The 13,868-nt window shown below is 45.5% G+C and overlaps 1 protein-coding gene across 10 annotated transcripts in view; it reads left to right on the top strand.

Annotated features, from left to right (window-relative positions):
* Ddr2 (discoidin domain receptor tyrosine kinase 2) overlaps positions 1-13,868 on the top strand; it is a 130,499-nt gene that overhangs the window by 84,570 nt on the left and 32,061 nt on the right. For all 10 annotated transcript variants that reach the window (XM_087906164.1, XM_087906173.1, XM_087906165.1 and 7 more), the window contains 3 exons: positions 11,419-11,521; positions 12,938-13,169; positions 13,454-13,601. In XM_087906164.1, coding sequence (XP_087762290.1) covers positions 11,419-11,521; positions 12,938-13,169; positions 13,454-13,601 — 483 coding nt within the window. The remainder of the gene's footprint in view (positions 1-11,418; positions 11,522-12,937; positions 13,170-13,453; positions 13,602-13,868) is intronic.

A 13,868-nucleotide genomic window follows, 5' to 3' on the forward strand; every position in this document is an offset into this window, starting at 1 on the left:
TCTAATGGGGATGGGTGTTTGGGTGCATGACTTTGAGATTTAATTTAAAGCCTTGTGCAAGCTAGCAAATGCTCTCAACCACCAACTTAAATCTTCAGTCTTTTTTACTCTAGTTAATTTTTTTTAAAGAAGAGCCTTATTAAATTTCTCAGACTGGCCCTAAGCTTACTACACAGCCCAGGTTAGCTTTGAATTTGGGATCTGCCGTCTCAACTGGGATTATATGTATATACCACAATGCCGAGCTAATTTATTTGTATATTTATAATCATGATCACATTTTGCCCAAGTAAGTAAAACCTCCAGTGTCTTGCTGGCTGGAATGTTAAGGTATGTCAGTGAGCTAAAGCTAAAGAAATCTACCAGGCCAGGTGACAAGAGGAAGGCAATGAACTGGGATACAAGCAAAGGCACACGTGAGAACAAAGTAGGAAGACAGGAGTGATTGTCAATGAGAAGTCACATAAGCAAGCGACACATAATTGTGAAGTCTTTGGTGTACACCAAATATTTCATGACCACAGCCCTCGTCTTCACCTAGGACTAAGGTCCATGCGGTACACACTCCCCAAGAGGCAGGCTTCTTGTACTATTCTATTTCAGTGTCCCTGAGACCAGGACATTGCAAAGTTTACATCAGTAAGAACCTCCCTCAAGCCTTTTTCCAGATTGGTCTTCTACTTGGAGGTCTTCCTGACCTTTGAGATGATGCTTTGGTCAGTGTGGCAACTGTCGGCCATCTGTAGTGGATGGTGGCGGAGCGGTGACTAGACAGTGGTCATGGAGATCAAAGGTCAAGATTCTACTTCTACTTCTGTCCTTGTTCAGTGTTATGCCCTTAACTACTAAAGTAAATCCTTTACTTTACGCAGCTGGTGATTACAATCACTCACTATTTGTTGGTATAATGAAATACCAGAACAGAACAAGGCTGTGAACAAAATGTGTTTGTTTATTCACAGTTTGGGAGGTTCAAGGGCATGGTGGATGACCATGGCAGAAGTGTGAGCAAGGAGAGAGCTGGATGGGACCAGTTTGGGGCTTTGATAACAACCTACAATGGAGTCCTAGAGAATGACCTTTCCTTCAGAGGGTGGGGCCTCAGACCTCCCAGAATCCTCACCTCTTAAAGGTTCCATTCGTTTCCAGATTTCCACACTGGGGACCAAGTTTCCTTCACATTACATGGATCTCTGGGGAGCAAACAGAACCCCAACAGCACCAGCTTTGCACAGTTACAAGATGGGGGATGTAACTTTACTGTCTGCATTTCACAAGGTTGCCTCCCCCCGTGGGGGGAACACATGGGTGACAATAGTGAACATAGTAAGTGAGGAATGTAGTCAGTAAAGGGCTTTGGAAAGTTGTTATATGCAAATACTGAATTGCCATTTGTGTCTTTAGGAGTAGTAGGGAACTGAAAAAAAAATCCAAACACCAAACACACAAAGTGCATACCTTGTAGATAACAGGGTAGGAAAAGGAGTTACTTGTGAACAATACTTTTCCTGTAGTCTTCAAGAAAGACTTGAGTTCTTAGTGGAGAATGAGGCTCCTGCCTGCCCCTGGGCTGTGGTCATCCTGACCCCAAAGGGACAAAGTCCCTGCAGTGTGTTTGCTCTAGCCTGGGGAGATTGCGGATGAGCTCTTGCTTTTGGCAAGTGTCTGAAGGGCATGGATGCAACAAAATCAGCCATTCAGAGCTTTTGGTGGCTTGGACACATACGCAGTTAAAGTAAAACAAAAGTTACAGTAGTTAAATATTTGAGGTTTCTGTGTGTGTTTTTATGGGCTTATGTGGGTGGTGATACACTGTTAAATGGCATGCAACTTTTTCTTCTGATTGGAAGATGTCTCTGGCTTGGGCCTTTATCTGTTTTCCTGTGGTGATGACCTCCCACCCACCCATGACCATGAAGGGTGCCTGTCGCCATGCTTGGCTTCTGAAGGCAATCAGTCAACACTTGAGTAACGAGGACACGGAGGGTAGAAATGAAAGACAAGGGACTTTGAGGCTCCTCTGTGCTTCATGGCAGGAAAAGAATGTAAATTGTGCCATGCGAAGCTTGATTTCAAAAAGATGTTGGGGAAGCCGAGGTAGAGGCCTTGGGAATGTGATTCCTTTAACAGGTCTGAGAGGCTGCTGAGAGGGAGTAAATCAGAGAGTGAGGGTGAACTGAGGTCCCCTCACGCTGTAGTAAAGCCAGTCTCCCTCAGGTCTGAATGGGGACACACCCTTCCCACTTGAAGAGGCAGAGCAACCATGACCTTATAGGAGCTAGAGAGCTCTGCTTATTATTAAATGCCTATGTTCCCCTTCCTATAGTCTACAGGAAGAATATTTGGAGGGTTATAAATAAGAGAGGTTGTGGTCGCACTGGGCGTACACCTCCTACTCTGAGCATTTGTAAGGATGAATTCAGACTGCCCTTTTCAAGTGTCACAACCACAATAAAGACACAAGACAGCTAGGTCTGCCTTCTGTGTCACCATGAACATATCCCCGGCATGTCATAAGCCCTGTCTGTGGAGATGGGGCAGATGTAGTTTAGAAAGGCCATGGTTTTAATGTGTTCTCTTTTAGCATGTTTAATCAACATTTAAAATTGGTCATAGATTCTCCTGTTAGGAACTTTCTCAAGAGTGATAGACAGATAGACCCCCACTGCCCCCCGAGTGGGTGCCCACTAAGTTAATGATGGTAGCATGTTCTGTCTTTAGCTACTGTTCCTTTGTCTTTCTGGGGTTTTGTTTTGTTTGTTTTGAGACAGGGTCAAACTGTATAGCCAGGGCTATCTTGGAATTTGCTGTGTAACCCAGGCTGGCTTCAGATAAAAACTATCCAGGCTTAGCCTCCCAAGTGCCCAGACTGCAGGTATAAGTCTGTCTGTCTGTCCACCTGCCTGCCTGTCTGTCTTTTACTCCCCCTCTTCCTTTTACTGCCTCCTGTCTCATTTCATTCCTTTTGGTTTTGCTTTGATAAAGGGTCTCACATAGCCTGGGTGGGGTTTGTACTTTCAGTGTTGAGAAGCTTGTCTTGAACTCCAGCTCTTCCTTCCCCTACTTCCAACCTGTGCTGGGATTACAGGTGTGTACCTCTATGCCTGGATCAGATGTGTGTCTTGTTTACATAAAACACATGTCCAATTTCTGTCCCGAGAGAGCAGCCTTTCTGTAGTTAGTAATTGCTTGTACACAGGAAACACCCCTCATTAGACCTTACATCTTAAGAACAGGTTATTGTACCTAAAAGGTTGAACTAGACTTCTTCCCTTGGCATGTCAAGAGTAAAGGATTTCCACATATTTGAGCACATTTCTGCACCTTATTCATTGAGTAGCTACTGGAAACCCCATGGTATAGTAGGCAGAACTGGCATGGCCTGCTTCTTGAAGCTGGGCTGACTGGCTCTTAGAGCATGCTGTTGGGTCTTTGGCTTCTGTAAGAGGCTGTGAACCTAAGTCTAGATTGGCCATTGGTGAAGCAATTGGATCTGCCTGTATCTGGCAGAACAGCACATCTTTAGGCTACATCATTGGTAGGCTGAATGCTTGATCCTTGAGAGCGTCTCTAGAACCCGTGAATTCTCCCCTTGCAAGTCTTGAATTCTTTGGTTTTTACATTCCTGCTCTACTAGGCCCAGCACCAGGCACGTGGCTGATTGGAAGTGCTCTGTGAACAGTTTACCCCAGATTCTCATCAGCACTGACTCTCTTTCCCTCATAGCAACCCTCTGCGGGTGGTATGGTGAGCTTTAGCATCTCGTCCCTGTCCCAGTCTGCTGGAGGCTGAAAATGGCTACAAGGATTCTTTCTCCTCTCTGGGCTTGCTCCCTTCTCTAAGGTCTTAGATATGTTGCTCTCCCTTGCCTCATCAATCAGGCGATTTTGAGCAGAGCATTTATAAAGTTTATCCGGCTTTTTTGGGCACTCTTGGGGGAAACATTGATTATCACAAGCTATCCTGGTCCACCTGGGAACAGGCACGGAAAGTTAACTTCTCCTCTGTTATCACTACGGTTCTTCTTAAATGGTTGTGCTTCACTTAAACTCTATGTTATTATCATTACTATTTTGTTATCATCATCATCATCTTCACTGTGTGTTTGTCTGATGCATGTGTTGTGGTACACATACAGAGGTCAGAGAACTTTGTGAAGCTCACTTTCTCTATTTACTTTCAGCTGGGTTCTGGGAATTGAACTCAGGTAACCAGGCTTGCGCAGCAAGCCCCTGTACCCACTGAGCCATCTCGCTGGACTGTTTTACTCTCAGAGTTCAAAGCAGTGCAGAACCAAAGTGAAAAATGTTCCCACCAACAAAGGATATAAAACAAAGTGTGGCTGAGGCTACACTCAGTGTGAGAGTGCTTCCCTTGCATGCAGACAAGGCCTGGCCTTGATACCTAACATACTAAGGAAAGTGTAACTTTGGATATTAACTTTTCCTTATTTTTATTCTCATTCTCTTTTCCCACTTCTTATTTGTTTATTTATTTATTTTTACCCTCTACAGTTCTGGAGGCCAACTGAAAACTTTTATTAGAAAAAGTCATAATAAAAATAATCAGAGAATCAAGAATACCCAAACATCACTACTCCATTGCTCTAAGTTTGGAAGGATGCTAACTGTCTGGTTTCTTGTACATTCCCATAAACAAGTATCATTATCATGTTTAGGCGGAGGACACAAGCTTAAAAGGTCACAAAGTTTCCACATTGATTAAGAAAGAAAGCATGTGATATTTAAAATATATAATCTTCTTTCTTTTCTCTTCTGTGTATCATTATTGAGCACGATTACATCCCATAGAATGTGCTAAGTTCTTTTTTTCTTTTCTCCCTGAGACAAGGTTTCTCTGTTAAACAGTCCTGGCTGTCCTGGAACTCACAGAGATCCGCCTGCCTCTGCCTCCTGAGTGCTGGGAATAAAGGTGTATGCCATCACTGCCCCGCAGTTATTTGTATTTTACATAAAATTTCTGTAACCACCCTGCTTGTTGTTAAGGATGAGGATTATTAAGGAATGTTTATTTTTATGTTGCTGGCACTGATATCTAATAGAAGCAACTTGAAAGAGAAAGAATTTGTCTTGACTCATGGTATTGAAGGTGCTGTTCATCATACTGGGGCGGGCACGCATGGCAGAGTTAGTGGCAGTGGGCACAGATGGAAGATGCTCCTTGTTTCTTCTGGAATCAAGAAGCAAAAGCTCTGGCTGGAACTAGAAGTTGATACTACCTTCGAGGCCTAACAATCCACTTCTGCTAGCTAGGCCACAGTCCCAAAAGTTCTACAACTTACCAAAACAGTGCTACCAGCTTGGGAACAAGTGTTCCTCTATATGAACCTGTGGGGACATTTCACATTCAAACCATAACAGGGAACAAGGAAGTTGAGGCTTCCAAAAGGATGAGATGTAATAAACAGTCTTGCAAACCCATATTAGGAGGACAGAATCAAGTTTGAAACATAGAATTGATTTTTTTCTAATTTATTCTTCTTTTATACATTACCTCCTAACTACAGTTTCCCCTCTCCACCATATCACCCAGTTTCCTTCCACGACTTCCCCTCTCCCCCAGATCTCCCTTCTCCTCTGTTTCCCTTCAGAGAAGAGCAGGCCTCCCAGGGACATCAACCAAATACAGCATTATAAGTTACAATAAGACCAGGCACAAACCTTCATACCAAGACTGGATGAGGCCACCCTGTAGGAGGTGAAGGGTCCCAAGAGCAAGCAAAAGAGTCAGGGACACTCCAGTCCCACTGTTAGGAGTCCCACAAGAACACCACACTACACAATCACAACATATGTGCCAAGGACCTAGCCTAGACCCATACAGGGTCCACGATTGTCACTTCAGTCTTTGTGAGTCCTATGAGCCCTGCCTAGTTGATTTTGTGGCCCGTGTTTTTATAGTGTCCTTGACCCCTCTGGCTCCTACAATTCTTCCTCACCCTCTTATGGGATTCCCCAAGTTCTGCTAAATGAAACATAAAATTACTATGTGCTGAACCACATGCCATGTTATATATAAATGTCCAGCCTCCACGTTGTTTCTATCCAGTTAGATCTTCTGTGTTTGCCTCCTTGTTAGGCTGAAAAGCACACTTCTTGCCCCTCTGCTGGCCCGTGTGTGTAGGATAGGGCATGCCATCCAATCTGTACCTCCAAACCCTGAAGCCCATATATTTAGATTTTCTTTCTCAAAGTCTTTAACACTTGTTTCTGGAAACTATTTTGAATTCTCAGAGCAAAGGGATATTCTCAAGGGGGTGTCAACTGGGAAATAGTGATCTTCATGAAAGAGACCCATGTGCCAAAAATAAAAAACAACTCTACAACCTGAAGAATGCAACCCTAACGGTATTGCCTGGACTCTGGCAGTGTGAATAAGCTGTGTGAAGTCTGTGGAAGCAGGGTTCAGGTGACATTTTTGACAGGGCTTGTCATTTCTAACACAGCAAAGAAGTAGATTGTGGAGGTCTGAGGAGGACCACAGCTGCGAACCCTGGGTTTCTGTTACCACTGCACTGGCCATTTGTAAGTCTACGAGCAACTCCGCTCACCATTTGAAGACTCACAAGTTCTTATATAAAATATAGAGGTCTAGGGTTCAGTAAGTTAAGATTTCTTCCTGACTCTAAAGTTTTTCAGTTACTCATGTTTCTTTAGACCACAGACTGGTTTGCCCCACCTCCGACCCTGATAATCTCTCTTTGTCAAGTATGTGTGCTTGGAGAGAGCCAGGGGTCATACCTTTGTGTTCAAACCTTTCGTGTGCTGTGTTTTCCTGGAAGCTGCATATAGGATACTCATTGATGGGGAGCCCATGGGCTGGAGCTGGCCATGGGGTGGTAAACATCTTGGAACAAGCAGTGCTTTCAGGCTCACAGCCTTGGCAGGAGAGTCTGAAAAGTAATTCTTTGGAAGCTGGGGCCTGGTGGCAGCTGCTTCTCCTTAGCCTGCCTGCCAACCCTTACAGGAGCTTGGGATGGACAGAGTTCTCAGTGGGACCTACTGCAGCTGATTCTGGTAGTTTTCCACTCAGGGAAACTGGAGGAGTCCATCGGCGTCTCTGTCAGGAGATTGGTGGGTAGTAGACGCACCCGGAAACCACCAAGACAACTCAGCAAGCAAACTCTTTGCTGTAGCGACTCTTGCTTCCGATGACAGGCTGCCCTCTTTACTTATGCGTTTCTTTACATCTCAAGATATGGAGTGAACAGGGAATGGTATCTGGTGAGAGAGGCGTGGGAATAAGGAAGGGGTCTGACATCGAGGGTTGGAGCCAGTGTTGCAGTCTGAGTCTTCCCTAGTAGCTGGGATCCCTTCCACTAGTTACCCAAAATAGGCACGTTCAATAGGAAAACCACAGTGGGGCTGCGGAGAAGTGCCACGTTGGGTTCCCTGGGCCAAGACTTCTTCTGCTTCCAAAGACCCAGTGGGATGAGAAAGGCCATCCAAGATCAGCTTGTCCTTTCCTTCTGCCCTTCCTGTGGGGCCCCTGGTAACACTGAGTCACGGAGAAATCCTGCTTGCATGTTACACTGCTACTTTACTAGCATTTGTCTCTGAATTCCCTGTTTCCAACCTTATGTTCTTTGGTCTCGATTTCTAGATCCCTAGTCTAACTCCCATTGCCTGAAGTTGAATGAACCTTAGTCCCTTCTTATCAGTGGTTTTGATTTCCTTGGTTTCAGTTGTCTGTAGCCAATCATAGTCTGAAAATGAAAGATGGACAAAGTCTGAACTTATTCACAAATTTTAAATGTAGGGATTGGGACTCACATGATGAAATCCCGACTCCTCTCCCTCCCTCACACCCAGTGTCTGTCGCTTCCCTCACTCCATCTCCTTATATAAAAACACAGCCTCATCTTGAGAGTAGTGAGTGCGGTTGGGTAAGGTGGAAGAGGGCATGGAGAGACGGCTCAGAGGTTCAGAGACTATGCTGTGCCTCAGGAAGATGTCTGTTCAGATCCTCGAACCCATATAGTAAGCAGGGCATCCCGCAGCTGTCTGTAGCTGTAGCTCAGAGGGATTAGCTACCTCTTTCAGACCTCAGTGCATACGAGTCCATGTACCTGCATACACATGTGTGCATACACATTCTATTTTAATATTTGTTCTATTTTAATATTAATTACTATTTATCTCTTGCTATGCTTAATTTCTAAGTTAAACTTTAATATATATATATATATCAATAGATATCAATATATCAACATGTATAGGGCTTGGTACTTTCAGCTCTTTAAGTCATCCATTGGAAAATATTCTGTCCCAATAAACTTGGGGCCCAGCATTTGCTCTGGCACTGATCTGAAGGTTTACATCTCAGCATAGAAGATTCTTACCATCCCTCAGGTCTATCTATAGTCCCTGGACCCTCATGAAAACTCCAGAAAATCTTCCTAGTGGATCTTGGTGACTCGTTATCCAGTAGCTCTGACTAAGACCTGCACTTTTCTTCCTCTCCTACTGGTAGCTCACCCCCTTTCATGAACTTTGACCCTGCCCACCAAGAGGCTTCTGGGCAAGCTGCTGTGTCACAAAAACTTGTTGAACTCCACAGGTGGTGACTCGCTTGGGAGGTTCTGAGCCCGAAATTAATCCTCCACTGCGCTCCAAGATCTAACGTGCAGTTCAATCTCCATTTTTCCGCCCGGGCCTTTGTCCTTCCACCCATCTACCTGTCTCTCCACCTTTTCATGCCTACCTGTGTGCCCAGTGTCTGCTGAACACCTGAGCAGTGCTGTGTGCTGGCAGGTGTTGAAAGGGGCAAGGAACGCACCATGATCACTAAGTCTCAACAAGGAGACCCAGAGGTGCAAGGGCTGTAGAAAAATCCATGATGAAAGTTATTTCTTAAAAGAATCTCTGTCGGGTTTATCCTGACAGCAAATTTTAGTGTTTTTGATAACTCCGTCAGAATCAGAGACGGTTTAGAGCAACCGTCAAGTAGGCGAGCAACTTGTATCCACTTGATTTCTGAACACTTTCATCTTCCCTTTGTGCCCTGGACCAGAAGGGAGGTCTATGAGAGAAACCCTTTCCTGTGTCTTCTTTACTACTCAGCAGCTATCTACATATAAGGACATCGTTACGGAGACATCTGTTAGCTCAACACATGAACAGATAGCCGTAAGGTAAGCGATGGTCAGACTTACAGGGAAGCCTGTTCTATTTGGTGTCAGTGTGCACAATGTGACTCAAGGTTTCCCTTGGCAGAATCCCCAGGACTTTGTCTGTAAGCCTCTGGGAAGGACTCAGCGGTCCTCTGACGACTCACAGTGGAGTCTATGTGGTCTTTCTCTGTTGCTTTCCCATCTGCCTGTCAGACAGACTTCAGATCCCTATTACTTCATTTTCTTTATCCGTTCAATAGGGGAAAATTCTTGCATGGAGTCAATTAGGATATGACATAAAAAGGATTTCCAGGAAATACAGTCCTACTGAGACATGTTGTAGAGGCAGTGGCAGCTTAAAATGTCTTGGTTATTGTCCCAAGGACCAGCATTCCCCGTGGTGGGAAGTTATTTATGACATTTTCATGACTCACCTTGTTGGCTCTTCTTTCCCAGTGTCTGGCTTACCTCACATATCCCAGAGCACAGAGGTTCTCATGATGTGTACAGCCCAGCATCTGGAGATGTATGATGGATGGGACTGAAAGCCTACTGACTGGGGATGTTCTATTCTGTGGCTGCCAGCAGGGCCCCTAGCATTGTTCTCTGTCCAGGAGGGATGGGATCTGGGAGCAGAGCTCTGAGCCCAGTCTCACAGAAGACTAACTCTGGATCTCTATCAACATGCAGTTCTCGGATTCAGCTTCAGATACGCTAGAGTTAAGATCTAAGATCTTCAAATGTAGGCCACATCTTGAAATAGGCAGAGGGCCAAATGGAACAGATAAAGCAAAGGCGGCACTAGCTCTTGCTCTCAGTTTGACTTTGCCTTTCTTGGGCAGGTGCCCTTTTTGTTATCAGTTGTTGAGATCAGAATTCAGGTTATTCAGGCTTTGGATGCAAGGGGTTTCCAGGCCGTCAGCCTCTGATGGGAGCTGCATCACTAGACTCTTCTGCCAAGGCTTTACTGTCCTGAGACTTACACTGAGCAACCCCTAGTTCCTTTTCCTCTGCTGTCTGTAGATGGTCATTGAGGGACATTTCTGCCTTTGATCCTGTAAGCCAGTCTAACAAACCCCCATGTTTGTGGTTTTTTTATGTACAGTGTAAGGGTCAATTTCACTCTTGGGCATGTGGATGTACATGTGGATGTGCAAACACATTGGTTTGCTATTCTCCCCCATACATTTTTTTGGTACCTATGTTGAAGACCAATTGACCTTATATGTGTGAGATTACTTATATATTATATATATTCACTAGGCTATTTTAATTATTATGGCTCTGGGATATGTTTTAAAATCTATATTCCTAACATGTCCAAGTCTGTTCTTTAGTAAGAATGCTTTAGTTTTTACAAGGCCATTTGTGGTTTCATATGAATCTTATGATTAAAAAAAATATTTAGGGAAAAATACTGTTGAAAATCAGTTCTTTCTCTTCCCTCCTCATAATGGTTCCCTTCCCCTGCTTTATATACCTCGCCTTTTTTGTTGTGTTCCACTGTGTAGAACACAGTGACTTCAAAGTATTCAAATATTACTTGCTTTGTCTTTCTAAGTCAGGAAGTTCCCACAGTGCGTTCTCACCCCCTGCTGTAAGTGGGCGCTGTCAGAGCAGTAGCCAGCTCCTCTGTTGCGCTCTTCCTTGCTTACCAGCGCTCAGATATGGCGGTCCGTTCATCTGGTCCTCATTGTGTGAAAGCTGTCTTATTTTCCACAGGGAATTTCATATGTTTTATTTTATTCTCTTTGTTGAAAGTGAAGCCCACCCCTAAAACTATTGTTTTAAGTCAGGGCCCAGACTGCTCAGTGCAAACATGGCGCAGGCAGTTCACGGGTTTGTTTCATAATCTCAGACAGTCGGTGCCCCAGAAAACCAGATGCTGTGGATCTTAGGGGTATCTGATGGCTACAAGGAAACTAGTACTTGTAGGAAATCGATTCAATATGTAAATCTGCTATTAAGGAACTAAAGATGGGCTACTGGGGTTATTACTCAATAAAATAAGAGCGTTCATATTAAATTATATCACATTAGTTGCTAGAGTCTGGGCTGAAATGTAAGCCTGGCTGTTGGATAGATTTTGGAGGTATAAAAAGTATTTGAATTAGGGTCAGGAAGAAATTCTGTAGCACAGAGTGGCCGAAGTGGGGCCATAGAGAGATGGAGGAAGATTTCAGTTCTTCTATTTCCTACCCTGTCACTAGTTTCAACCTTCCTGGGGGCTCTGGCATAAAAAATGGAAACATATTCTCTGTTTTCTCTTTGTTTCTTTCGTCCAGCTTCATGTCGCTATCCTCTGGGCATGTCAGGAGGCCACATTCCAGACGAGGACATCACAGCTTCAAGTCAGTGGTCAGAATCCACGGCTGCCAGATATGGGAGGTGAGGATGGCTCCATCAGGAGAGCCTGAACGCTGGGGGAAATGGACACATAGCCATGGCTTGAGGGATGGTGCTGGTGAGCGCTCGTGAGATTGAAAGAGAGATGTGAGGGGCTTATGCTGCTTGGAATGTTTCAGAGGGAGGCCAGGCCTTGGCTGTAGTTGCTGGCCTGGAAGCCTCTTCCTAACCACAGCAGCCTCAGAGCCACGCCACCCACTGTGAATGGGGTCATTGATAGGCAGTGGGTTTGCTTTTCCTGACCTCACTGCGGGCTGCTGCGGGAGAAAGGCCAAGGCTGAAGGTCCCGGGAGATGTAGATTATGTAGGACACTGGCCGTGAGGGAGCCGGCTTCTCAAGAGGCACCTGGAATGTGACTGTGCAGGGCTTTTACGGTTAAATCAGACTCTGAGGTTTCCAGTAAGTTCTTTCCTCCCTCAAGGAAACCTCACACAGAAGGACCATCCTCATCTATATATAAACAGAGCATATTCTGTGTGGTGTATGTATTTCCCAAGGTTCCCTAAATGAACAGACTCCCAACTCAGAGACAATTCTGCAGGCCAATGCCTGCTCTTCCTGATAATTATTTTGGTGTCAATTTCGTACCAATTTTGTTAAAATGGAATCACCCACAAGGAAATCAAACTTCCTAGGCCTTCCTCATCGTATTTATCTTAGTATCTGAATGACTGGGGTGATGACTGGAGGAGTTAGGGAGAAGCAAGAAGTGAGTGGGTAGCATCTGTGAGGAAAGGAAGCCCTCCCAGGAAGAGGGAAAATGATAAGAGGTTCCCAAATAAACCTGATAGTGATTTCGTAATGGTGTTCAGTGCTAGCCCAGCCTGGCGGTAATAAACAAAACCAGGTTATTGACCACTTCGTTTGCATGCTTTCTGCCCTCACACTCACCTTCACCACGGCTCCCATGGCTTTTTCTGGGTGGCCAGGCCCATCCTGCTGCCTAGCATTCCACTGAGTTGCATAGCCCACACCGGAGACCCTCCGTTCCTTCCTCCTCACTCCCTTAACTTGATACCCAGACCACGAACGGCCAGCTTTGTGAGGTTGAGGCTGAGAACGGAAGGGGGATGGTGAAGGAACTCCATAAGGGAACAGGGGTGGCAAGAGTTTCATTTCCCAAGAGTTCTCTAAACTCCAAAGGTTACATGTGTTTTGGAAGCCCCCAGCTCCCTTGTGGTGACATTCCCTGGGTTGCGTGGTGCTTCGGAGACAGGAAACCGACCACAAATGGGAATGGTTAGGCTAGACAGACACATGGGGAGGTCCTCAAAGTCCCGCTGGACTAGATTGCCGCTTTCTGCTCGCTCCTCGGGCGCAGGACAGCCGCTTGCTATGAGCTGGTGAGCGACGCTTATCCTACAGTTGTTCTGTTTGCCTTACCCTTCCTGCTCAAGGCTTGACTCTGAAGAAGGAGACGGAGCCTGGTGCCCAGAGATCCCCGTGCAACCTGATGACCTAAAAGAATTTCTGCAGATTGACTTACGTACCCTGCACTTTATCACTCTTGTGGGGACCCAGGGACGCCATGCAGGGGGTCATGGCATCGAGTTTGCGCCCATGTACAAGATCAACTACAGTCGAGACGGCTCTCGCTGGATCTCCTGGCGCAACCGACATGGAGAGCAGGTAAGAAGAAAATGCCCACGTTCTGAGGGAGCATATGTTTAATTGTAATAGAACCACGCATACGGACTATGTGCTCAGTTATGTGTATGTTCAAACCTGACATGCCATTGTAAATGTGACCAAAGGTGCGGGAGATGGCACAGAGGGTCTATTCGCTCCGCTGGGAGAGTTGAGCAAATATACTTTCCATGAGTGAAGTGCGAAGGCTCCATCAAATGCATGATGGGTAAAGAAAGACGAATGTGGATTTATGCTACCTCTGCTATTTCCTTTCTCTCTCCTAGGTGCTAGACGGAAACAGTAACCCGTATGATGTTTTCCTGAAGGACTTGGAGCCGCCCATTGTAGCCAGATTTGTCCGCCTTATCCCAGTCACTGACCACTCCATGAATGTGTGCATGAGGGTTGAGCTTTATGGTTGTGTCTGGCTAGGTAAGAAGCTGCGCAGATCGTATGCCCCATATGGAAACTCCCAAGGCCTGGGAACTGAAGACCGGCCCTCAACTCAGAAAGGGCTGGAGTCATTCATCCTTGGAATGAAATGATTCCCCCTTGGTAAAAAGAGAAAAATAAGGCTTGCAATCCATCCAGGGTTTGGTGTCCTGGTGCCTGGAATGACACATTCAGAATTACTCAGGTAACTGCCCCTGAGGTGGGCTTCTAACAGTGCTCAACTATGAGCCCAAACTGAGCCCCAGT

Source organism: Myodes glareolus, chromosome 5, assembly GCF_982192425.1.
Source record: "Myodes glareolus chromosome 5, mMyoGla1.1, whole genome shotgun sequence".
In the NCBI taxonomy this organism is placed as follows: Eukaryota; Metazoa; Chordata; class Mammalia; order Rodentia; family Cricetidae; genus Myodes; species Myodes glareolus.